General features: G+C 42.9%; 1 protein-coding gene across 1 annotated transcript in view; it reads right to left on the minus strand.

Moving 5' to 3' along the window:
* PLCL1 (phospholipase C like 1 (inactive)) overlaps positions 1-26,119 on the minus strand; it is a 180,777-nt gene that overhangs the window by 19,693 nt on the left and 134,965 nt on the right. Inside the window, exons 2-5 of the mRNA XM_059853356.1 lie at positions 17,838-20,309; positions 15,456-15,659; positions 5,835-5,910; positions 2,673-2,782 (exon numbers count right to left, since the gene is read on the minus strand). Of these exons, the coding sequence (XP_059709339.1) occupies positions 2,673-2,782; positions 5,835-5,910; positions 15,456-15,659; positions 17,838-20,309 (2,862 nt within the window). The remainder of the gene's footprint in view (positions 1-2,672; positions 2,783-5,834; positions 5,911-15,455; positions 15,660-17,837; positions 20,310-26,119) is intronic.

Genomic DNA, 26,119 nt, shown 5'->3' on the forward strand with positions numbered 1-26,119 from the left:
CTACACAACACGGAACCAAAAGAGGAAGATGTGACATTTTATAAATAATAATGTCAAAGCTGACTAGTTAGACTGTCAGCAAGTTACAACATCCATTCTTTTAGGAACATTTTTACCTTCTGGCAAACAGTTTGTCCTTATAGTGGGTATTACTAATATGTAATTAAGTTTATATAAACTAAGGAAGAAATTTACATACTATTTTGATTCACCTCTAAAAAGCACCCCAGGGCATTTTTAAACATGACAAATGACCACAGTTGGGATTTTTATAAAATACACTTTAATCTTGCAGTCTGTAGCTATTTAATGATTTTGCCAGTAGCAATTTCTTATTACATCTCCTCTTTTATTCAAAACTTACCTACTGCAATGAGTCTTTATAAAGAAACACATTAATTAAATATGCCTTGGCTTCACTAGCCTAGGAAAAGACTATTAATCATTTCACAGCACAAGAACAACATAGTACCTGCTATTGCTCCCTGGCACCTCACACAAACTGGCTCCTGCCACGGGATGCAATTGCCTCCAACAACCCTGAGCCCACAAAGAGGCTTTCCCTCTTTCTCTCAAAGAGGCTTTTCTCTCAGCCATTCACTCACCTCACCTAAAGCAGCTGGTGCATTTGTGAGATGTTATGGGGTATTTTTTTCCTTTTCTTACAATCCTATAGCAACATCTGGTGAAATGTATTTGTAATGTCCACCCTGCCACGGGACACAGGGAGGACACCCATGGCTTGAGTGGGGCAGGGCTGTCAGTCTCTTCCCACCAAATCCTCCTGAGTGGCTTTCACCAGCACTGAGAGGACTCAGTGCTGAAGAGGAGCTGCAGGTTTGTTATGGGCAGGGTCACCAAAAGACAGCATTTTTAAGGGAAAAAAGGAAAAAAAGATGACAGAACAATTACTGATGGTTTCATATCACACACCCGAGGCACAACTTCATTCCCTGAATTGGACTTCAGTCAGAATGAAAAGATGCTTCATGTGCATTTCATGGATGGTTGTCACAAACTCTGTTAATATTTTATTGTGTGAGAAAGGTAGAAAAGAAGTTGTGGCTTACAAATGAAACAAGTAAATTATTCCTTGACCTTAACTAGATTTTTTAAAAGCTCTTTTAAGTAAGTTGACAACATGTGCTAGGCAGCAATTATTTTCCATGGAAACTGTTTCTTTGATACCCTGCTTGTACATTCATTAATCACAGGTCACCCTCAGAGGTGCAAACTTCATATTTGACAAACATTTAAACAATCAAAACATTTAGAGTGACTCTGATCATTAGACATTTATTTTACCCAACACAGCAAAAGGTATTCAGATTAGTGTTCAGACCTGCCTAGTGTGCTTTGGGGGCAGGAGCAGGTGATGACTCTAGCTACTAACCTCAATTGCTCTGTGTGGAACAGGTTATCTATTTAAGTCTGTAACTTTGAACTGGTTGACTTTTCTCTTCATGAGAGATCCCATTAACTGAGCTGACACTGACTCCATTCCCCACTTTTCCACTCTCTCATGGTGAATCAAGGTATGCAGGAAACCACAGGTGTTCCAATTCTTCTCTAACCCTTCTTTACCACTAATGGCCTCTCCCACAAACTTCTGCCCTTCAGCCTCTCTCTTCTCAATTCCTTTTTCCTTCTCCTGCTCAAGGCATGTTAATGTGCTCCCAGCTGTGGTGATGGTCATGCTGTGTTCCCAGCACACATGGTGATGCATACCTGTCCTACTGCTGTTGCATGCTACATTTAGGGGTATATTTGATGAGGAATTTAGTGAAAAATCCCTTTTATCAGCTGGCTTGCTCTGGGATTTCAGCAAAGGGGAAGGCACTGGGAGGTCACAGGAAGATGCTGCCAGACAGGGCAGCCTGGAAGCTGGAGGAAGGGAGCAGCTGGGACAGAGCAAAGGGAAGTATGATCTAGCAGAGCCAGGTGGGAAATGAGGCTGTGAAAGGTGTGAGTTGAATGCTAACAACCTGAATGCTTGGCTCAGGCCCTCTCCTTGTTTTCTGCTGTGGCTCCACCAAATCCTCTCCTCTTTCCATCCCTGGCTGTTTTCACTCTGGCTCAGCCACACAGCTACCATGACAATTTGTGGCTGGCTGGTGCTAAGCCAGTGGCTAAAGCCCAGTGAGTAACAACTTCACCCCATGGGATGTCCCTGCACAGCCACCATGAAGGGGTGAAAATCCCCTTTTGGCTCTTTGGACAGCATTCCACTTTGGAAACATAATCCTGCAGGATCTCCAATGTTCCTCGTGTTTTTTCTTGACAGCCCCTCCTGCCCCCTGTCCCTTCCAAAGAGATGCTCCAGTTCTCATTTTACAAAAGAACTATTAGACACACAGTGACCTCAAACAGGTCACTTTCAGGGTGCATGGGGCAGAACAGACACCCAAACCCATGTCCCTGATCATACAAACCATAAGCCATCTTTCCTCTTCTGTTCAAGGCTCAGATAAATTTCCTTCCCAGCTTCCAAATCAGAGGTGTAATTGATATATTTGATAAATATCAGTAAGTGGGGGTAATTGATACATCCCATTAAAAAAGAACAGTGTGTGTCTTCAGAATTAGTAAGATGTACAAACAGAGAAGCTAAAAGAGCAAAGGTTTACTTATAAAGTTAATATGAGACAGGAGGTGGTACTTTCTGTGCTTACCTTCAGCACTGTGATATTCCATGCAAAACTCTCTATGGCTTTGCTTAATTTTCTTCCTTTTAAACCTTCTTTTGTCCCAAGATTATGAAGCTCTTCATGGAATTCCATTCCTAAAAACACAGATTGCCACATCACTCAATGCACAATTGAATTTCCCATCAAAATGTTGGGTGAGCATTTTCAGTCTTGCAGCTGGCACATCCTACAACCTCCTTCTGTGCTTTCCCCCCTCCCTTTTCTTTTTATTACTCCATCCTGGGAGAACATTTTCCTGAATAAAGGTGCCATGTACAGTTTTGGGGCTGGGCTTCCACTTGGTTTGTGGCTCTCCTTGCCAGTGCTGGGGTTCCACACAGGCACTGGTCCCTGCACAGACACCCCTCCAGCACTTCTGCCTGCAGCATGCTCTGCTGCCAATACTGCAACAAAAGGCAGTGGCTTGTCACTCTCCTTGAGTGGATGACTTTGCACCTTGGAAGGCTGCCTGACACATGTGGAAGATACCTGTTCAGCACAGCAAATGCAGGCCCCAATGCACATCTCCTCATTAATCTCATCAGTGATACAGAAAAGCCCTTGTACTCCACAATGATAAATTAATCACAAGATTGTGACTCCTGCAGCATGGAGAACTGAGGCTTCAACCACAGCCTTGTTGCATTTCATTGCTAGTTTCTGTGGCAAACATCTGCAGATCTGTTGCTGGATAGAAAAATTCAGGAAATCTGGGAGCAAATTAAAAATCTTAAGGTATTCAACTAGCCCACCAATTTCACAAGATCTGCAGTGTATGCAACCATTTCTCTGAGTCTGGTATGGATTGAGAGACAAAATGGAAAAGAGCTGTTTATGTTCCCTTAATTTGTACCTTACAAGGCCAAACTGGCCCTCAATAACTCCAAAGTATCTGAAGTTATCCTGGCTGAACAAACCATGCTCCATCTCCTGTTGTTTCATAGTTCTCCCTCCCTTAACACTTTAGGATAAATGTCACCCATGCATTTGAGCTTTGTTGAAATGACATCAAAGAAATGCCAGTGGAGAGAACATCTGTACAGTGCAGAGGCAGCTTGGCAGGTGGCTGAAGGACAGTCCAAGGCAGGCTTGCACTCAGCACAGCTTGCCCAAAGCACTCCTGGAAGGCTAACATTGGTTTTCCTTCCTATGCTCCAACTCCAGGAGCTCAATAACACCGAGGCTGTTCACCCTCACACTGTGCAAGATTCCTCTCTTGTTTATATTCCAAAACTTCACCCACTCACAGGCTTTGCATGTCAAGGCCAATGGAGTTCCTGCAGTACATCCTTTGGAAAACTGTCTAAATAACTGCACCCCAAGCAAGACTTCCTTGCAGGTGTGCTTCATGCCAACTGACTTACAAATCATTCAATTAATACAAGAAAATCTTCAAATTACTTGCTTTGTCCTAGGAAAACATAAGCAGGCTAATGGATCTTAGCTCCACGGGGACAGCCCTGCCTTCATGCAGCATCCTTTTAGTCAATTCTTCCCTCTGGAGCTCACTTCTCCATCTGCAACTTGGGTACAGCACTGCCCCAGAAAGAGGGAGCCACAAACATTTGTTAGGCTGCAGGTAGAAACAGCAGCTGAAGCTTTAGCAGAGCCAGTCCTCCAGGCTGCTGCTGGCCACTGGGCATTGGCTGAGCCTGAACATTTAAAAAGAACAACAATAAAAAACCAGTCACACCAGAACCAGTCTGGGAGAGCCAGCAGGACCCTGAGGCACACAGAACCTGCACCAAAACAGGCTATGAGGCAGAGGTCTGGTGGAACACAGGTTCAAAGGAAGCAGCACTGGGGTGAGGCAAAGGACAATGTCACAGGCAATTATACCTCTGACACCTCTTAATTTTGAGTGCTTCATCTCACCATATTTAAAGTGTTAGATAAAAATTTGCCTGGGTAACATTTGCAACAATCTAATTGGCAAATGAGCACGGGGAGGGATATCTCTCTCTCAGTCCTTTCCTCTCTCTAAATCCCATGGCTTCAGAGAAGCCCTTCTTATCTCACCAGCTGCCTTCTCAATCAGAAATTTTAAGGCCAATAGAGCAAACAAAAATGAAAATACAAGAAGATGCAGCAGCAAACTGAACACACTTGAATTTATTTTTTTTTTCCAGGGGGAAGGGAGGAGAGGGGAACTGCATGAAACTCTGGAAATCAGTGGGGTGGCATGGTACTGCATGGTATTTTCCACACACATTTCCTGCTCATAAAGACTCCAGTGCCCAGGCAAATGTCATGGGTTCTTCTCTCTGCACACATCAAAGATGTTGCCCAGAGTCTGCACAGTTTAGTGCTAAGTATTGCTCTTACATTTTACCTTCTAGACGTGCTCCTGGTGCTGCATTTCCTTGTTACTGTCCCTTTCCTTAACCCTCTGCACACAATGAAGGCTTGAGCAGAGGAATTTTATGCTGTACAGAGAACCCAAGGCATGTCACCATGATGAGGCCCATGACCAGACACAGCCACTTGCCTCTTGTCCCTTGGCTACCACAATGCCAGCATGGCTAAAGAGCAGAGACTGGGCTCCCTCCTGCTCTTGCACCACAGGAAATCAGCGAAATGCTACTGTTGAAACAGCTTCCAGTTTCTACTTATTTAAAATAAGAAATAAAGTATTAACTACAAGACAGTGATTTCATTCATTATTTACATTTAATAGAAGGAAATGGCTGTGGCCTGCATCACTTGCCAAATTCAAAAATGCCTACCAGAAACAACAGTATTTATAATTGTTGTGGTCCTGTGGGTATAGAAACCTCTTGTCTGCTCTGTGTTCAAAGGGAAAACTGAGCTAGAGAATGCACTCAGTAAAGGCACCATGCCTTCTCACCCCCCTCTTTTTAGTGCCTTTTTGGTTCATTTGACTAATTTAAATGCTGTCAGACAGTTCAGAGCTGTGGAGCAGATGGAGAAATAGCTTCTAAGGTGAAAGCTGAGTATTTCTGTCTGATCCAACACCTGCACTGCTACTGGAAGATGAGCCTTCAGGAGGGTAGAGCATGCCAGAGAAAGACCAAAATGCTCACTTACAGCCAGGTGAAAAATGCTCTATTAGTCACAAACTGTCAGTAAATTATGGCACATTATTTCCCATCTTCCACCCAGAACTGCTCACTAGGAATGGATTACCTGCTTTCTGGCACTGAACAATCTTGTCATGAGTGGTGTCTGCCGACTCAATAAGAACCCTGCTCTCTTGAATCATCTGTCAAATAAAAACAAAAAAAAAGAGAAAAATCAGCATTACCAGGGTTTCCTGCAACATCTAACACACAGAAAGTACAAGGCTGAAACTGGAGAGGAGGTTTGCTCTGAGAGCAATATGATAAATATTGGATCCTGCCTTCCCATGGGGGCCTCCCAGATCTGTATCAAGCTAAGTATCAGTTGCTCTGAAAATGTTTTGCTCCAGAAGTTAATGGACAGCTGTTTTACATCCGTGAGACACCACTGCAAACAATATGAAGGAAACACAAGTGATTTCAGAAGAAAACAGATTTAGCAGACAAATTTCATTCTGTGTTCAACTAAGCTCTTTCTAACTGGTATTTTCTTAAAAGGGGAAGTAAGTATAGTCCTCAGCATAGGTGGGTATTAAAAATGCTACCAAGTCATGAATACAGCTGATTTCCAGAGGTTATTTAAGCCTGTGCTGGGTTTTATTCTATGCAACAGCTCAGACACCTAGAGTAGTTCTTGAGTTTCTCCTCTGAGAAAATGAGATCCAAATCCCATCCTATCCTCAATATTTCTGTTGAAGTTTAACAAAAAAGACAAAACAAAACAAAAACAAAACAAAACAGAAAATCCACCCAAAACCAAACAAACCAAAAGCAGCAGTTTCAACAAGCTTACTCACAAGTTTCAAGACACCTCCCTACTTAGACATCTTCCTAAAATAGCCCATTGACAGCAAACAAATGAAGAGTCCATTACCTGACAAGTTTCCTGAGCCTCCCTGCATGCCAATACTACTCTCCTTTGATGGTAACAAGCCTCCAAAACCTCTCAGAAGCCCAGGCAAACAAGAATATTGTTCCACTGTTCTGTTTTGTGGAATTGCAAAAGGTGGTACATGCATCTGTTATGAAAGGCAAGAGCATGCTGTTTAACAAACTGTGCCTGAGAATAACCTCACTGTCCTGGGATGTCCACCACAAACCTCAACCAAACCCTAACAGCACGACAGCAGTGCCAATTAGAAATGAAGCAAACTCAAGAGTGACTGCCTAATGTTACACCCTGAAATTAGAAAACTCACCACCTGAAAGCTTTCCCAAAATGCTGCAACTGCTAAAAGCCTCCCTGCTTTCAAATACACTAAATATGAAAGCCCAAGTGGTAGGTTTTGATAGTTTTAGTGGAAGGCAGCATAAGAGTAATAAATTAACACTTGCAAATTAGCACATCTTACTGTTTTAATTAGACACAAGGAACGAGAGACACTTCCACTTGTCACACTCAAAGTTCTAAATTCTGCAGGAATTTAGATCCAAATTTCACTTCACATCTCATCTTTATTTCTAATTAAAGGTACTAAGGCTGCATTTAACAAAAATACCTATGCCTTGCCTTTGATATAAAAAACAACACATGGAAAACAAAATCCATTATCAGCTTCACAGGCAGAGTGAAAAAAGCCTGATATACCTAGAGAGTGCAAAATTGTTTTTTAACAGAACATGCCCAGTGGATATGCCTGAGATTTAAATTACTTTTGATAGTGTCCTTTGCCTTTCATTCTTATTACTTACTTGTTCATGCATCACATTGATTTTTTTTACTCTTTGATATTTTCCCTTGTCATCTAGAAAGAAATGACAATTTCTACCCACTCTGGCTTTTCTGTACCACAGCACATTATCCTTTTGCGCTGAAGGAGCCATTCAGCTGACAACTACAAATCCCAAAGGCTGTTCTGAGCAGTGAACACAGTACGAGTCCCAAAAATCCTGCAAGTCACTGGAGAGGCAGCCAGAGGCCAAACATGCACCTCTTGCTCACACAGAGCTGGGGTCTGTGAGGCAGTGCCAGGAGATCCCAGCATCTCCCTGGCTCCTGCATCCCATGCAGCATCACCCTGGGCTTGGGTCCCCACTGGGTCTGTGCCTGCACCTCCCACCCCACAGCAAGGTTTGCCCGTGAGGTCAGCTGCAGCCAAGCTGGGACAGGACATCCCACGTGTCAGACTCTCCTGTGCTCAGATCCCTCAAGCAGAATGGGACTTGTGAGGTTCTTATATATACACATACACACACACATATAGATAGAGATGATCTAGATGTAGCCACAGAAAATCATCCCACCACGCACAGAAAAAGCAGGCTCGAGAATCATGCCACGACTGGGCCTCCTCCCAGGAGTTTCTGGTATGCCTGTTTAAGGATTCTCAGACATGAAGGTATTCTAGTCATTTTTTAAGAGCAGAGTAGCACTAGGATGTCAATTTTCCCTTACTGCAGAGTAGGTAGAGCAATCCTCCACTCCTTTGATGCTGACATCAAAGCCTCACTACTTTCAGCTCAGCAAGAACAAACAATTAAAAACAGATCATGTAGCAGAATTTAACCTGTTCCCATCTTCCTATCTGCAGTAATCTTGACAAAAATAAGCAGGTTTTGTCCTGTGACAAATGCTGAAGTGGTTTCAGAGCTCCTCAGCCCAGTAACTAGGGTTAAAGGGCAACCTCAGTTCATCACCTGGCATCCTCCCTCACACATTCTTTAGGAAATAATGCACTAGGTAGAAATAATGGGACCCAAGCCAGCTATGAAATAAGATTTTGGCTGGCCTATGGCACCTTTACCACCTCTGATAACACAGTGTGCAGGACCCTATATGCCTCCATGACAGACCAGACACTGCCACCAACAAGAGCTGCACGTGCAGTTTCAGGGGGCACGAGATCCTGCTTCCTAATGCTGCTGTAAAAGATGGCAACAACAGGACAGGGCAAGGACACACTTGGGTGGTCACTTGGAAGAACAGACTGATTCAAACAGTCAAGAATGTAACAGGCAAGTAACTGCTACCCAAGAATAAATTTATAGCATAGGGTCATGGCATCTAGATAGGCTTTTTCTTTTTCGTCACTAGTTTTGAAATGAGTCCATGATTTCCCAGTTTGAATCAATCCCTGCTTTTTCAGCTGCCATCACATCTGAAACCCTGCTCAAGGATGTCACTTACTTCTTCTAGAGGTGGCAAGAACCAGAAGCCCTAAAAACATAACATGGAAGGCTGTGAGATTTTCTGCTGGGAAGGGAGCCCCATAAATCACAGGATAGCCTGAGATTTTTCAAGCCCACTTTTGCCAGTAATTTATTGAAACCCACCAACCTATCTCAAAAGTGAAGAGTGAGCTTTCTGATGTTTGCAGCATGAATTCCCATGCATCTTTCCTCTGCTCAGATCTGCACTGAGCAGCCCTCCAGGCAGCTGTGCAGTCCCAGCCATCTGGCTGGAGCCCATCAGGATGCTGTTTAATGTCAGCTCCCAAATGGCAGGAGCAACTCTCACAGAGCAAGAGATGTCCCACTCCCTCAGGACTCCTGAGTCCCACCAGAGTGTGTTAACTCCTGAATGCTGAGCTTCAAGGGATTACCATCCAAGTGACAATTATGGAAAGCAACCTTTAGAGGATGGATGTTGGTATCTGGGTCCACTCGGAGGCAGGAAATTTTTATCAGCTGCTGAAGCTGGCAGGATTTCTTGGGATAACTTGCATTTTCCATGTCAGAAAGGTAGTGATAAACTTTACTGATCAATGTGTTTAACATAAGTGGAGGGTTGAGGGGAAAATTGGACAAAAACAAGAATGAAAGCACACAAAACCTGATTCTGGTATAGAGAAGAAGTATAAACTTGATTCATCTCAATCCACCTGAAGCTCTCTGTAATAATCATGGTGGACTCTCAAAAAAACACAGGAAGCAGGAGCTGGCACAAACCCAGGAGTTCTCTCATCCCATATATGAGACCCAGGAAGTGAAACAGACCAAGGGTTGAAAACATAACTGACCTGTCTCACTTCACTGTCTAAGAATAGCATGGAATATCAAATTTTAAATCACACAAAGAACAATGCTTTACTTTGTCACTTCTGTTAAACTAAATAAATTCTAAGTGAAATTTAAAATATCTTAATACTGAGGGCATCATATTACTCACATGAAATAACAAGGGTTATTTATTGCCTGTCCTAAGGGCAGTTTAATCACAGGATCACAAACTGAACAAAAGAATGTTATTTTTACTTTAATGAACTCTTGTGTTAAAGACCAATTTCTTCTTTTCATTGTGAATTATTCTATAAATTGAAAAGGAGAGAGGAAATTAACACAGCAGTCTCACCAAAAGAAGACAAAATAAAGAGAAGAAAAGCTCCTGGCGGCAAATTAAAGTACTGCTCCTGCTGGAAAGATAAATGAGAAAAAATGGACAGTTCAAGGAAACCTCTCATAAATATTCCAACATTTAAAACAGAAATTGACTGAACATCAGACTAAAAGGAAGCTTTCTCTTAGGTGTCTCCTCATGGCCATTGTCCCAATTTTCTATGCCTTTCATTGACAATGAAGAGTTTTGCCTGGTTAAAAAAAAAAACAAACACAAAAAACCCTCAAAAACAAACCAAACCCACCATCAATCAAAACCAAAAGAGGTTACAAAACCACAAGCAATTCAAAAAACAGCTGAAGAGGAAACTGAGCTCATGAAAATTTGAAGAGAATTCCCTTTAGCATTGAGTATTTCTTGTACAGGTCTGTGACAAGAAACAACCAAGCCATCAACTGTGTCAGCAAGTTTTACAAGAAAAGAAAGATGGGCAAGCAGTGCCAGGACGTGGAAAGAATGCTGCTGGCCACCATTCTGTCCCTCACCTTGTCTCTGTCCAAATATAGCTCGAGCCAGATTTCAGTATCTGAGTCTTTTCCTGCAACAGCCCAGCAGGAGAACCAGCTATCAAGGATGGTTACATGAGCTGGAAACATCTGAAATGCCTTATTGACACAAACTAGAGAAGAAACTGCATAAAATTCACCTTAAATTCCAACTTCAAGTTTTCAGTTAGAAATATTTCTGGGAAAACATGGAATCGTTGTTGCAGGTTGAGATCTGTGCATGAAGACCAGTCCTCTACAGAAGAGCAGGAGCAGTGGAGGAAAAGAGAGAGGTCAGTTTTCAATATGCCTATGCTAAAACAGCAAAACTGAAGTACCCAACTGGAACTTCCTTCTCTGAGGGAAGTTCTGATTTGACTCTTTTCTGGCTCTGTTTTAGAAGGGACTAATGGACATGGGCAATCAGAGCAAGAAACTTTGAGAGCAGTGGGTGAGAGAATTGTAAGAAGCACAGAAAGAAACAGGACTTTCCTTAATAAGAAGTGAAAAAAGAAACTAACTTTCCCAATCTGTGTCCAATTTTGGATGGAAAATTCTTTAAAACAAATACAAATTCAAGACAATGTCCATGTGCTGGGCTGTGTTTGACGTCAGTGAATTATGACACTTCTTTGGCAGGGGATGCTCTGCTCTGCAATATCCCTTGTCTTCAGCTGCTTAGAGAATTGTGAAAAATGCTCCTCTGGGGATGACTATATCCCAGCTGAGGTATGAATTTCAGTGAAAAAGCTCACAAAAATCTACTTAGTCATTTTGCATTTACATAATAACTGGGAAAAAGGACTTTCTTCTTGGGAAGGCAGTCATGCCTGCACCAAGGCAAAACCAAAAAGACTGAATATGAAAGAGCAGCAGACAAAGAGCAGTTCACCTCACACACACTTCAGCAGACCTCTGCTAGCATGCATGGACCTAAACCCATGTCAACAAAACCACTGCCATTAAAATACCTCTTCTTATTTCCCAGCAGCATCACAGACACTCCTTGTCCTCTCAAAAATCCCCAATCCATCTCCATGTTGGCCAAGATGTTCTGAACTACCCTGCATCTCTTAGCAGTACCTGCAGCCACCCTGGCCTTCCATAACTGTCTGCTTCAACACAGCAAGATCAGGCTTGAATACAAAGAAAAACATGAATGCCAACGTGAGTTTATTGATAACAAAGAGCTTCATTGTTCAATCTTTTTTACACTTGTTATTTAAAAGTTGAAAACACATGAAGATAACTTGGACGTCTCATTTTTCTTAGAAAAATTTCTATAGGCACATGACCCAGGGGACTAAACTACACTAGTTTATTGTTTTGATTTTCAAATTATTCAATCATTTGATCTTGGAGGAAAATAATGCTTAGCCAATTACTGAAATGCAAAGTGCACAAGTGTCCCTGAGTTCATGCATGCCTGCATCAGCACATGAATATATCGTGCAGACACAGTAACCACAATCTGTTTCCAAACAATTCTCAACCAAAAAAAAAATCCTAACTTCACAGGATAACTGTTTGCAATGAATAATTCAACCATCTGTCAGGTCCAGCTGGGCCCCATCCCTTCTCTTCACATGGAGTAACTCCTTTTTAGGTGTGATCAAAGAACACCAGCATTAATTTGACAGGTTGTGAGGCACACTGCACATGCTGCCCACCTGAACAAGCACCAAGGGGGAGCACACTGGTAGAGAGGCAGAGTGAGAGCCCTTCCTCATGGAAGGACAACTCTAAAAGTGGCAGAGTACACTCTCCTAGGATGTGTGTGTGGGCAGCAATGACAGCATGGCCAGAATCCATTCAGCACGCTCGATGTATGGAACCAAATAAAGCTGTACATTGAAATTAGCCATTCTACACTGTATTTCTGATCACTGACATATTTTTCAAAATGGTTGTGTAATGTCAACAGTCCACCTTATTTTCTTAATTTTGGCAAATCCTGTTCCCTCCTCTCCTCTGCAGAAAATCCTATACAACCCAGTATTATCAATGAAGCCTCTTCCTACATGAGACATGGCCAACAGTACAGCTCCACAGAAGCACTGCAATGCCTCCATAAAGTGAGGGAAACACAGTCCTGAAAAACTGTTCTGGTTCCTTAAACAAAGCACATTAAATTGTATTCTATAATAAGGTCTCTCTCAAAAGGAAATATTTAATGCAGAGCACAATGGTAAAATTAATTGCCCAGGAAAAAACAAACAAACTGCACAAATGGGCCTTTGTCTATCTCACAGCTGACAAAGGCTGAGCAGGAGGGAACAGACAGTTAATTGTTTTCCAGATGATTGTGGCAGGTTTCTGAGCACTTGCACCTCCATTTCCCTGGACCCTCAGCCCTGTTCATGCCCCATTAAGCACACAGGCAGAGTCTATACTTTCTGTGGCAAAATAGAAAAATATATTCAGTTGGCAATTTTCTGTAAGGGCGAAAAAATATAACACATTAGGGCTGTTTTTATCAGAAATTATTTTCAAAGCAGGCTTTTCAAAGAATGTGGCACATGTAGTGTTTTCAGAGGTGGTGAGGAAGCATTTGCCCAGCACTCAAGCTCCCTGGGCTGTGGGGCCCAGCGAGTGGGGCAGACCTGCAGTCACACTATGAGATTTAGGGTCAAACTTTTTTTCCATTTGAGTGTAAAAGGAATTAAGAAGTATAGCCTGTTCAATATAAACAGATCTTATTTTATGCATTTAAAAATGCTCTTAGGCCTTTTCATTCAAAAAGCACTTTGAAGTAAAGAGACATGCAGCAAGCACTTGTGGATCCAGTTCCTTGAAGCCACATTTACCAACAATATAAAAGGCTGAACTGTAGCATATCTTGAATTAAAATCAATAAATAAGCAAAAATATTTTATATTGCTTTCCACCAACATCTCCTTGTGTTCTCATTTGCACAAAAAATATTAAAAAGAAATACACACTGGATTATATGAAGTCATTATAGAGCATGGAGAAGCCCCTTCTCAACATTGAAAATGCAAACCCCTTCCCAGACTGTGATTTCAAATATCAAGATTGATAGAGACAGTTCATTTATTCAAACACAGAAAAGGCTAAATAGATTGCAATATTCTGCTGCTGGCATTGTCTCAAAAGGCAAACATCCAAAATGTAGCAAAACCACTTATTAAATCCAGCTTTCTTTTTCAGAAGTGAATAGTTTTAAAAAAGAGACAGTCACAGCCAAAGTGGGTTAAAAAAAAAGTATCATGTTCTCCTTAACAGAATTATATCTCAAATCAATCCTTGCATAGGCAAGGCATAACTCCCTTCCTCCCTCTCTGGTTTTGAACTGTTTGCATGCTCTCTTGACATTCAAGTTACATTTTCCCCCATCGGAGACAAATGTGAGAACAACCATTATTTAAAACAGTTATACAAGTGTTTCTGTCTACATCCAAAAGAGGCCTTTCACCTATTTAAATTGAAAAACTGTTTCCAAAGGAGACAGGAGGCCTTGAAAAGTCCCATGTGTACTCTTCAGTATATAATTACAAAGATAAGAGATGACACGTTCATTTTGCTAAAGCTCCATTAAGCAGGCCTCCAAAGACAGAAAAATCTCTTATTTATGTGGTATTTGCTCTGTCACAAAGACATGAGACCATGTAGCAAATCTACCCCAGAAAGATTCCATCTAAAATAAGGCTGGATTTGCAAATCCTTGTTCTGGTATTGTTACAGCTGGCATTTTATTACCATAACTTAATCACTTCCAAGTACTAGAAACTATTCTGGAAGGAACCCAGAGGGTATTTAGGAGTACTTTTAGTATTTCTGTTTTAATCAACATCAGTGTCTTCTCCCACCCCACAAGCGGATTTTCCCTTGAAAAGTGTGTTATAAAGGCAAAAAAGAGATGGGAAGGAGGTGGGCATTTGGCACATTGAATAGCTGGTCAAAGCTGAGACCACTCTTTGCAACACATCAGGGTCTCTGGAAGCAATTCAGTACTCCCAGCATTATTCACCATTTTATTCCTTATGAACACAAGCTGCAGAAGAAACTGCTGTCCTCTGAACATGGTTCAGCCTGGCTGCCACAGTGCACTATTGCAGTCAGGCCTGGCAGAACTCTGCCTCTTGCTGTCGGCTGCTGCAGACTGCCAGAAAGGCTGGGAAGCAGCAGGGCACCCCCACGGCCCAAGAGGCACAGTGTGACAGCCACTTCTGCTCCTGGAAGTCACTCACAGCTGTTGCTCAGTCACCCACAGCAGTGACATATGTCATACAACGAGCAGCAGCACTCATCTGGAATGATTCCAGCTCGTGTCTCTACATTAGTGTAAGCATTCCTGTACCATACTGACCTCTCCTTCCCCGTGCAAGAAAATGGGCATTTTAACCTTCCCTTCCAACGCTGCCATGCCCTCCCCAAGAGCAACACTGACTTCATCTGACAGGGACAGGGGCAGCACTTAACAGTGCTGCTGCCAAGCGTGGGGAAAGGGAGGGCTCAGCTTTGCCTGGGAACTCCCACGCTGCAGCTCCCAATCTAGTGGCCTTGTGCTCTGCTGCGGGGAGGCCAGCGAAGGGCGGCGCACAAATCTTGCTGCTTCCCAAGGACAAGGACAACCAGTGCCAGCAGAGGCTGAATTGCCACTAGTTTTGTAAACAAAGTCCTCTTCAAATGCCAACCTGAGCTAGCCACAACCGTGTTTAAAAAAGGAAACAATAACAAAAAGCCCAGTGTGGCGTTGTGGTGACTGAAGGCCAACTTGCAGAGCCCGAGCCATTTGAGGAGCCTTGTTTGTTGGAATGGGACATTTGGGCATGTGAAAGCCAGTGAGCACAGCCTCATTCACAACAGTGGGGAAGGGCAGAGGGAGCAGTGCTGAAGTGCTTACCAGCTCATACGCTGCCAGGACCTTCTTCTGCACGTCGGGCACGGTCCCCAGAGGCTCCAGGTAAGGAAAGGTGTCCTTCATGCAGAGGGCCACCGAGGGCGCGTTGTCACTGCCGACGAGGCGCGAGGACAGGGTCAGGATGCACTGCTTGAGGCTGGCGATGGGCGGCAGCCCACAGAGCTCCTTCACCGACACCATGGCGTTCTGGGCAAGGGACACAAACACCTCAGCACGTGTGCCCACTCACCGCTCAGTCCCCCCTGTCTGCCATCACCTTGACAGTCCTTTCTTCTTCCCCCCTCTGATGGGAGGCAGTGCTGCCCTGCTGTTCACCATCCCCAGGCCCTCCATGGACCACGGGATTCCACCTCACACAGGAATTCCCTGCCGGCCCCATTCTCTTTCCTGAAGCCTGCCGCCAGCTCCAGCTTTATCCCAGGCTCAGGCATCCCAATGCCAGCTCTTCAGCTGCTTTGCATGGCAAATCCAGCCCTAACAGGGACAAGTTCTGGTCCCCAGCATATTAAATCATCAGCATAAAATGCTATTTCTCTTCCCAACTCCAATCGCTTTTGATGCTGTAATCATTTTGTTCTCCCATCATAATCATCCTCCAACAAGAACAAGTTTGACAGACCTTGTACTTCCCATGGGAAAAGCAAGCAGGGAAAAGTCACTTTGTTTTCAGCCTTACATTATCACATCATAAAGAAACACACACACTCTTTCCCCTCCACAGGTCACATGTAAGAAAATCAATACCAGATATACAGGTCAAATGAAACTGACACGCCAGGATTTATTTATTTATCAGGTCAGAGGACATACAGCTGACATGTACCCATCATTTAGCTTCTTGAGCTGTACAAGAAGTGACCAAGATGCACAAAATCAAGTAAGATATAATAACAACCCATACCTTGCAAATGTTGGTCCCACAACTTGCTGGAAAAAAACCCAATAATCAGACAATGCCTGGCTACGTTCTTCTCATTAATTAAATATGACAGCATGCAGTTAAATCCAAAAATGTGTCTTTACACAGCATGCCCCATAACATGATCTTTTACTGAACTTTTGCTTGGAAGGCACAGTAATGCTGTTTCTGAGTCAAATTCAGAGAACTTTCATTTATATAGTTCATATTTAGTGCCTGACCTAGACAGAAGGTGGAGTCAGCAGTTCAAACTAGTTACTTTCAAGGCCTGAAGCAAAGGAAAGGCTGGGAAGAGTTTCCCATTCTTAAAAATATGCTGAGACAATTCCTTTGAGAGTGATTTAAAGCTTATGTCATTTTGTAAACTTTTCCAGCTGTCAACATTTCATTTGCTTTAGACTCCATCCAGAAGAGTGGGGTCAACAAAGTGCTACATGTTTTTCTCCTGTTTTCGAGAGAAAAAAATGAACTGTTTCTGTATCTTTACCAAGGAGATAGCTACAGCTGATTCCAGCTATTTATTATGGAAAACTCATTGTTTAATGCAACTCAGTTTTGTTTCTAGGCAGTGCCTGAAGCTCAGAATTGTGCTGTCCTTTAATCAACCCCCAGTCACTCCCACCACAGAAGAGAACGCTGGGGATGTTCTTGTTTGGCTTTGCTGCCACCTCACAGCCTGCCCAGCACCCAGGTCCAACCCAAGCACTTGTGACAGTGCTGTGCACCTGGGCCCTGATGCTGCTGGCCACAGCAGGCTCTGCTGCACACAGGGTGCAGGGACAGAGTGCCAGGGGACCTTCTGAGCCAAGACACAGCGCTGGTGTCTGTGCCAGCCCTCAACCAGCCAAGACCAAACAGCTATTCAGCAGGGAGGAAACTGCAATCCAAGTGGCATTCACTGCCTGTGTTGAACATCTGCAGCCCTGGGGCAAACAGTGGCAACACACACTCAGGAAAACATGCTGCTCTTTGCACAGTGGGTTTCTTTGGTGTACACAAGATCTTAATGACACATTCACTGACTGCCCCTTATATTTCACCAAAGAAAATTAAGAGCATAACTCTCACTCAATTAGCAAAACAAAAGCTTGTTGATGTTTTTTAGAACCAACGAAGAAATACAGTATTTGGGATCAGAGGCAAGGGACACAAATGTACCCTCAATTCTGCTTTCTCATAAAAAAAAAAAAAAACCAACGAGTAAAACATGTTTGGAGAGGGCATACTGATTTTTAAAACATTTCTGCCCAATCCTACGTTTGCTTGTTAGTTAGCACCTGTAATTATCAGCCTGCCAATCTCCATTTAAAGGTTGACAAGAGCTGTGGGTCTGAAGTTTCACCAGCTTCCACCTGCTTCAGCGAGCCTGCCCTAGCAGCAGCGCACCCCAGGACTCTCACTTCCACATTCAGGACACACCAACACACACAATGGCAATCTCATACCTGCATATTTTCTCTCATGTCAGTAGCCTCTCGCAATGGGTGCACTGCCAGCTTAAAGATGTCATCGATAATCTTGAGCCCAGTGTTCCTCAGCATGGTGTACTCCCTGGCCTTCTTCCCTATCCTCACTGAGAGGCTACGCTTCTGCGCCTTGCCGCCTCCACTTCGGTTGGTTATTGCAATGTGAACAAAGAGGGTAACGTGCTCCATGATATCGCCCACAAAAGAGCGCAGTGGGATGTGCCTGTATCCGGGCTGTAAGCACTCCAGTGGGATGGTGTACTGTCCTATGAACTCATCCCCAATGTAGTCATCATCCAAAACAACAAAGCGGATCATGGCCAGCTCCGGTAGATTGATCTGGAACTCAAAGCTTTCATCAAAGATAGGGTTGTCGCTGTTCTGCTGCACAGTTTTAGTTCTTTGTTCGGTGCAGTCTGCAGGAATCCCGTGTATTTCTATGCAGACATAGGGGTCTATGACATCCCCTTTTGCACACGCACCCTTGGGCTTTGGAAAATTCTGCCCACTGATAATTTTGACATGCAGGACCTGCGGGGAGACCCCAGGAACAATACCCTTGGTATTTGCGCTGAAGTAAGACACCTCGTCACGCATCACTGAAGGCCTGAGAACATACCCGCATCCCCCGTTCTGTAGGAACCAACCAGTGTGTAGGTCCATCATGGGCCCTGGGGTCTGATAGTTCATTGCCACTATCTGGCAACCACAGTTCCAAAAATCTTGAGGATTTAAGTTACTGGAGTCTATCCTCATAGCACTCGGATATACCCTGGACAGAAACTTTTTGTTGTAGTTCACAAAATCTTCGGGGTATTCATTTGCAATCCGACTGGCTTCTGCCTCACTGAAGGAGCACATTTCCCAATAATTTTGAGATTTCATGGACGTCTCAAAGTCTTTGTACTGGATAGATTTGCAAAGGGACACCAAGTCAGACAACTCCTTGCAGAGCCAGATCAGCTTTGGTTCCCTCGAGAAGTCCTCTGACAGTCTCCGGGATATTTCAGCCTCTTCATCTTCATCCGTGACCTCTCCTTCTGATGCATCCTGGCCGCAGGGCAGCTTCTTCCCCTTCACAATGATCTTCATTTTCAGTTTCTCAGGTGATGGGAGGTAGGCTTCTGAGGATAAAGGTGCCTCTGTGTACAGTTTGTTTCCAAAGATTCTTTTCATGTGTTGCACCACCACCTTCTGCTGCTGTACAGAGCAGTGGTTCCCCAAGCACAGAATAAGAGGGTATTCTGAGGCAAAGAAGGCCAATTTGTTTATTACTTCGATGACATTTCGAAAGGCAAGCGGCGATGTCATGTTGTTGCGGTTACAAATAACGGGTTCATTATCTGGGCCATCACAGACGTCCAGTTCAATACTCCGGCAGCTCATCTTTAAAGCTCTGACATAACCATTGATATCAGCTGGCCCTCTGAGCTGGTCTTCTATTAGATATGTATTGTGGGATGCATTGATGTAGTAATGTGACAAAGGCTGTGTCATGTCCTGGACAATTTTTTTGTGCTCTGGGTCAAAAATATCACATTCTGAGGACAATAAGTATTGAGTAAACCCATCAATGGCAAGAAAACCTTTCAACCGCCCTTCTTCAGAAAGCTCATACCTGCGTATAATATCTAGACACATTTCTTCTGTTATGTGGGTCACTCCTTGCTCAGCCTCTAAAAACAGCATGAGGTCATTGGCATCCAGGTACTCTTTGTTTTTGGATATCTGCACAAGTAAGAAATACACCTCAGGTCTCGTGCAAAGTTCACTGAACGCTTCACAAAACTCTTCTTTTGTCACTCGTGTTGTCAGTTTCTCTTTGCTCTTCTGAATTTCCTTAAATTTTAATCTAATCTTTGATTCCTTTAAGGTGGGGTTAAGCTTCTTTATTAGTTCCACAGCTGTATCTTCTAACATGATGCCATTGCCATCAACATCTGCTGCTTCGAATACAGCTTTTAACCAGGCAAACCGTGGGGTATTATGGCTGTTCTCCATCAAGTCCAGGGGTTGTTTGCTACGAGAAACTAAGTACCTTAATCCTGAGACCCAAATATTGGCCACATCAGCTGAATTGGCAACCAAGTCAAGGGACTCATAGTTCTCACCATGAATTACCGACAGTGCACAGTCCTCAGAAATCTGATCTGCTAGTCCATTATTCCTGAATGTCTCTGTGTTCTTCCCTAGTCTGATTTCTTTTATAGCAGAAATATCAAGCTTGGCTTTGTCCAGATCCTTCTTGGAAGGCTCCCAGCGAAGAGCCTGCAGGTCAGGATCCAGAGTAAAAAAACGGTTATAAATCCGGGAATTTGGACGAACTTTCTTCAATTCACACCCAGCCTGCATGAAGCTGATACAGTCACTGGCACTGCTTATTTTCTTCTCTGATGGCATGCTGCTGAAGGACACGGTTTTCTTCCTTCCACATTTTTGGTTTGAAGGATCCTGTGGAATAATTACATTTTAAAAAAAATTAGCAGGTTTTCTTTGGCCATCCCACAAGTGCATAAATAACAGAAAAGGTACATTTATGTAAAGATAATTAATGTTCTTCTGAACCTCAAAACACAACATCTTATTCCTTCCCACTATTCAGTTCCCTACTGACTTATAAAATATACTGAGCTACAAAGAGACTTGATTGACTGTGGCCTTAAAGATAGCAAGTTTTCATGAATGACATTTGCAGCTATTAAACTGTCTTCCAGATCTCAGCGACTTGGTTGTACACATTATGTCCAGCTTCAAAGCAGATACATCACTCTCTCTTGTCTCCCCACTTGTTTTCAAAAGTAGTTATTCTGGTCATTTCTGTGTACAACAACTACAAAGCACTGCAGAGAAATGGACAGCCAGACAAGAAATCCAAAGCCTTTGTCTTCAGGATATATAGTCTAACTCGTCTTGAAAAAATACTCAGCCAGACATGTGATTGTCTTTTCAGTATCAACTACTTCTTGTAAAGCCAGCTGCCTACAAAGCTGTCTGTAACGTTAGTGCAGCAACTAAACTTGAACCTTTCCCTGCACATTATCAATTCAAAACATCTCACAATAATCATGAAGTATAAGTCATTCTTTTCTCTGCATGATTTCCATCTACCCCATTAGTATGTAAACTATCCAACAGCTACCAAAAATATTTTTAAAACATCGCTTAAGACTGCAATCAATTATGAAAGACTTGTTAAAACTGCTTTCCCTCCTATTTCCCTAGCCACTAGCAATACTTCCTTAGTTCTCTGCCTTCTGCTGTTGAAGGGACCTCAGCTGCCTGAATTTTGAATGGAAAAGGAGCCCCAAGGCAAGGAATTGTGGATGCTGGGCCTAAGCACTCAGCCCTCCACCCTGGTGCCTCAGGCCCAGACATCAGACCTGCACCAGGCACCAGCTTCCCAACAGCCCCTGGGGATCAGCTCTGAGATGCCCAAAAACCCTGACTCCCAAATCCTCTGCAGCCTGGTTTCCCTTCCCCACCCCAGCAGCTGGTTCCTCCCAGCTGCAGTTTATCTGCTGTGTCATTCAACCTGCTCAGGCAATACTCCTCTGCAAATCCAAAGAATAAGCTCTGGCAGGGCCCTCCATCCACCAATCTCTGTCCTTTGATGCTCTGCCCTGTCTGAGCAGGACCTTGTGTAGCTCCCCAAGCCACAGAACATCAGTTTTGGTGCTCACAAGGATCTCTCCACTCTTCATTTGCATGTCTGCATAGACACTTTCAGCAAATTAGTCAGTACAAATGTTTCTACAAAATTGCTGTTGTCATTCACTCACTTCATTCAATAACATCCAAAAATATTTCCAACCCCCCAGGCCCCTAACTACTGAATTTAAAGGCATGGGATGTGCTGGGAACAAAATTAAGACTTCTAAACTTCTTATGACAAAGATTTCTCATTAAACCAGTACAGAGACTTCTACTGACAAGAATAATTACTCTTGCCATTTATTTAGTACTTATGAGAATGGGTCTCAAAGAAACAGGAAGAAAGTCAATGAAGCAAGTGCCTCAGGTCAGCAACTTTTTAAATTACAGTTTTATGCTAAAATATTCTGTTCCTGCATTAACATACTGTGTCTTAATACACAGCTTTGGTTATGAACACCTCCAGGCAGTAGATGCTAATGAATACAAACGAATGTAGCAGATTACTCCATGGGTTTTAGAAGAGCCTCTTCTTTTTTATTTCCTTATGTTTACAGGAGCAGTATTTAGATTTAGGATTGATGATTAATTAGGATTATTTTCCTCATATAGTTAGATGTATTAATGGCCTTGGAATCTGCAGTGATTCATTCCTTGAGAGAGGTTCCTCAGGGCCAGACCTGGAAATCTCATCAGAGCAGCCTATCTGATTTATCTACAGGTCTGACATTTTGTCTTAACTAGGGAGGCACCAATGTAATGTAAATACTTTATTTTCTGCAAAAAATAAAAGACATTTATTTTTAGTTCCAAGATACCTGTGTCTTTTGATCAAAGCAAGTCAGGGAATTAATCAGCCATTTTTCAGGTATTCAGCTGGGAAAAAAAACCCCTAATTGACCTCATGGACAAAGAACAGAAGTTTCCTTTTAACACTCAGTCTTAACCCCTCAGGGATTTTGGTGGGGATTAGATTATCCTCTGTGTCATCTTTACCTGCTTTTATTTTTATGGATATTTCTGGTTTTGTACTTAGTGGTATGTAAGGAACATCAGAACTGTACAACAGCACTTCATGTCAGAGTAGGACTTCTCCATATCTTTCAATCAATGGAACAGAATTCAAGCCTAACCCACAGATAAACTGCCTACAATTAACAATATTTAATTATTATTGACACTGATGGGATTATTTTAACTGATACTAACAATGCCCTCCATCTAACGTATAATACACACCAACCCCACAAAACTGCAATTGCTAACTGAGCTTACTGCTGCATCAGCTATTCCCCTCTTGGTCTCTCCAGACTAGGAGCAGATTCAGTCTTTCAGTGAGAGCTGTTACTTTAGATATAATGTGAAAGTTTTCATTCATAATTATCACTGAGTTAATTATTCCAGTCTTGCAAAAAGTCAAAAGGTGTTTCTGTAAGTTCCAATGCTGTTTTCTCAGGCTGACAGCCCAGGCACTTTTGCACTTTTGCCCACACACCTTTGCATTACCACACTTCTAAAGCTTGAACAAGGCACTCTGGATCCTGACACCATGGTTTAGCCAGGCCACACACCTCCAGATCCCCAGTGACCACTCTGGGGAGCAGAGGAGTGTTTTCTTCAGGAAGTGTCCTCCCACCACTGGGCCCCACTCACATCAATGCCTGGAGGGGACTATTTCTATACCCTGTGCCTCCCCACTGATCTTATGCTTGTTCAACTGAGACTCCAGACTTTGTGTTCTAATTTTAGTGTAGCTATTGCTTTCTCTACCTTAATCCAATTTCAACAGATTGATCTTCTAAAACAAGACATCCAGCTAAGAATACTGGGCTGCAGTGTCTCCAGTGGCTGAACTGCTGCTCCATCTTACTGGATACTAAGAACAGGAACAAGTACAGTCACCCAGCAAACTAAAAGCTGCCATCATCTCACATGGATAGATAGGAAATCTGCTCTCTCGTGCTACCTGCCAAGAACACTCCCACTGCAAGTTATCAAAAAACCCTCCTCGGTGGTCACCCATGCAAGAGCACTTGCTCCTCTTCATTAACCAAAGCAATCAGAAAGCACAATTAGATGCAGCCCTGAATCTTGGAACTGGAAAGTCTATCTTTCTCCAAGATGCCAAGGTCATCAAAATTGATCTTGCCTAGGTAACAGGACAGTAACTGGCCTAGGACTGCCCTTTATCCTCAGTCATTTGTACTGATGGAACTGAATTTACTGTGGCAGTGAAAGATGAAAAAGAAAGGATGATATTTGCTAAAAAAGATCTTCATCAATGTGAAAATGAGGTCCTAACTCGTAGATTTTCCACTCTAAGATCTTTCCTACCAGAGACAACCAAGCTCTTTACAAAACACTCTTCCTGGAAACAAACACAATCAGTTTGCATGCAATGTGCAAGTAGGGAAAGGAAATCCCTGCTTACATGGGAAACCTTGTGTTTCCAAGGCAAGACACTTTTCAAAGTGACTCAAAACTAGGGTTTCCTTCAGTTCTTTGGTTATCCCCTATTAGGGTGGTTTAACAGGACAACTCCATCCCCCTCCTGAGCCTGCATAGTATCAATTACATCAAATACCTCAAGACCTCAAACACAAGACCACATCAATATGCACTTAGATTTCAGGGTATGCACCACTGCTCTGAAATTATTAAGGACTAAGGAGATGTATCTGTGTGCTGGCCTGACTGCATCCTAACATTTTCTAGATGCTTCTAAAGGAAGGATTCAGAGCACCACTCTAAGCACACTCCCAAAATAGGAGAAGCTCTCCTGTTGAACACATCATTCTCATCAGAGGGACTGGATACATAAACAGTAGGATCACTAAGCCATCAGCAGTTGTGGGAAAACTCCACCCCATTCACTCTGACCTCTGACTGCTCAAACTTCTGCTGTTTAAATCAAAGAGCTAACAGAAATAAATAAGTGGGATTTAAAAAAAAAATGAGTAAACATGCTCTCCACCTCATCCCACCCTCTTTGTCAAAACTGTAGGACATAAATTGCCCATCTAAAGTTAGGAACCAGGGCAATAATAAGAACTAGACAGCAAACCTGCACAGAAAGGTCAAGCTCATGAACTATTATTTGTCTGAAATTAAGTTACCTGAAGGCTCTCTAAAGCACTGACAGTCTTCCAGTTTTCTGCTAAAGAAGGTAAGAAAGGCAAAAACCATCACTTACCCACAGACACCAAAAACCCTTAAAAACCTGCAGGGCTCCTGTGAAAGCATGTGAAATTCAGTAATAACCCTGAGAGATAAACTCTTCAAATGTGATTAAGAGCTATTTCCCCAAAAAACAATTCACATTTTCACCAGTTTGATTCTAATCTTTGACATTTCTCCTGAACCTAGCACTAAGAAATCAGTAATAGACAGCTGAGTTTGTCCTCACAAATAGACTGTAATAAACAGTCCAAAAAGCTATCTGCTCTGGAAACTCCAGATGATCCAGTTAACTGGCCAACTGATTACCTGATTTTCTGTTTCCTAAGAGAAACTAACTAACTCTACAGGATAATCTTCGGGGAGGATACTTTTAAATATTTCAGTTATTCAAAGACAGTCCCTGAAAATCGTAAGGCTTTACTGTACTTGTGACTTTACTTGTGGTGGAAAAAGTACCTTTAAAGAGAAAGTAAAGAAGTCAGAGAGTCACTAATGGCACTCAAAGCACTGTGTAGCAGGTGACAAATGACAATTTTTCTAGAACGAAGTAAGCTAGAGCAGGGAAAATTTATATAAACCATCCAAAAAACCACAAAGTCAAAGCCTGGGCCAGGGCTGCAATTGGATCTCATACACCTGTGAGGCTCTGTCCATTTGATCAGACGTAGATCAAAGCTTGAAGCCACAGTCCCAGCACATGATTAGAACACGTAGCACTGATCACTGGAAGCCAGTATTCATCCTTAGCACACAAAGCTTTCTTCTGTAAATCTAAATGCCATGTTCTGACCATCCTCAGAAAGTATCCTTGGACTGCCCATTCTATGCAGATTTTATCAACTCTTCTCACAGCCCCTGCTATCACACCAAATTAAGGAGCTAAACTCCCTCTAATCTTTCTTGGCAAGGCCTGTAGGATAGTGACAACTCACATGTCAACAAAGAAAAGGTTGCCTACTCAAAATTCATCCAGGCTGACAACTCATGGCAGGAAGCAGCTACCTTTGCACATGGGCTGAATAGCCAAACCACCTTTCCATGGTGTGGGCAGCTATGGGGGCCAGGTTTGTGAAATTAAACTTTTTTATCCATTACAGCACTATCACAGCTCAGAGAGAGCAAGGGAGCTCAGACACAGGAAAGAAAAGTGTCCTGGGGAACAGTGAGTAATAGTGGTATTTACAGGAGGCTTTCCTCAGCTCTCCAGGACTACCAGGACACTGGGTATGGGCACTGAGTTCTCACCAAGACCTAGAATAATAACTATGGTCAGCTTCTCGTGAAAAAAGTCACCCTGCAAAATGGGTACACTGCAAGGGCAGGAAAACTGAGTGGAGACAATAGTTCCCATGGAGATCAAGAGGAGATAAGACTATAATGGCTTGTCTGATTCCCTCTTTTGCTCCATTACTAAAAAACACTTTCAAGTA

The sequence above is a fragment of the Haemorhous mexicanus genome, chromosome 8, assembly GCF_027477595.1.
Source record: "Haemorhous mexicanus isolate bHaeMex1 chromosome 8, bHaeMex1.pri, whole genome shotgun sequence".
In the NCBI taxonomy this organism is placed as follows: Eukaryota; Metazoa; Chordata; class Aves; order Passeriformes; family Fringillidae; genus Haemorhous; species Haemorhous mexicanus.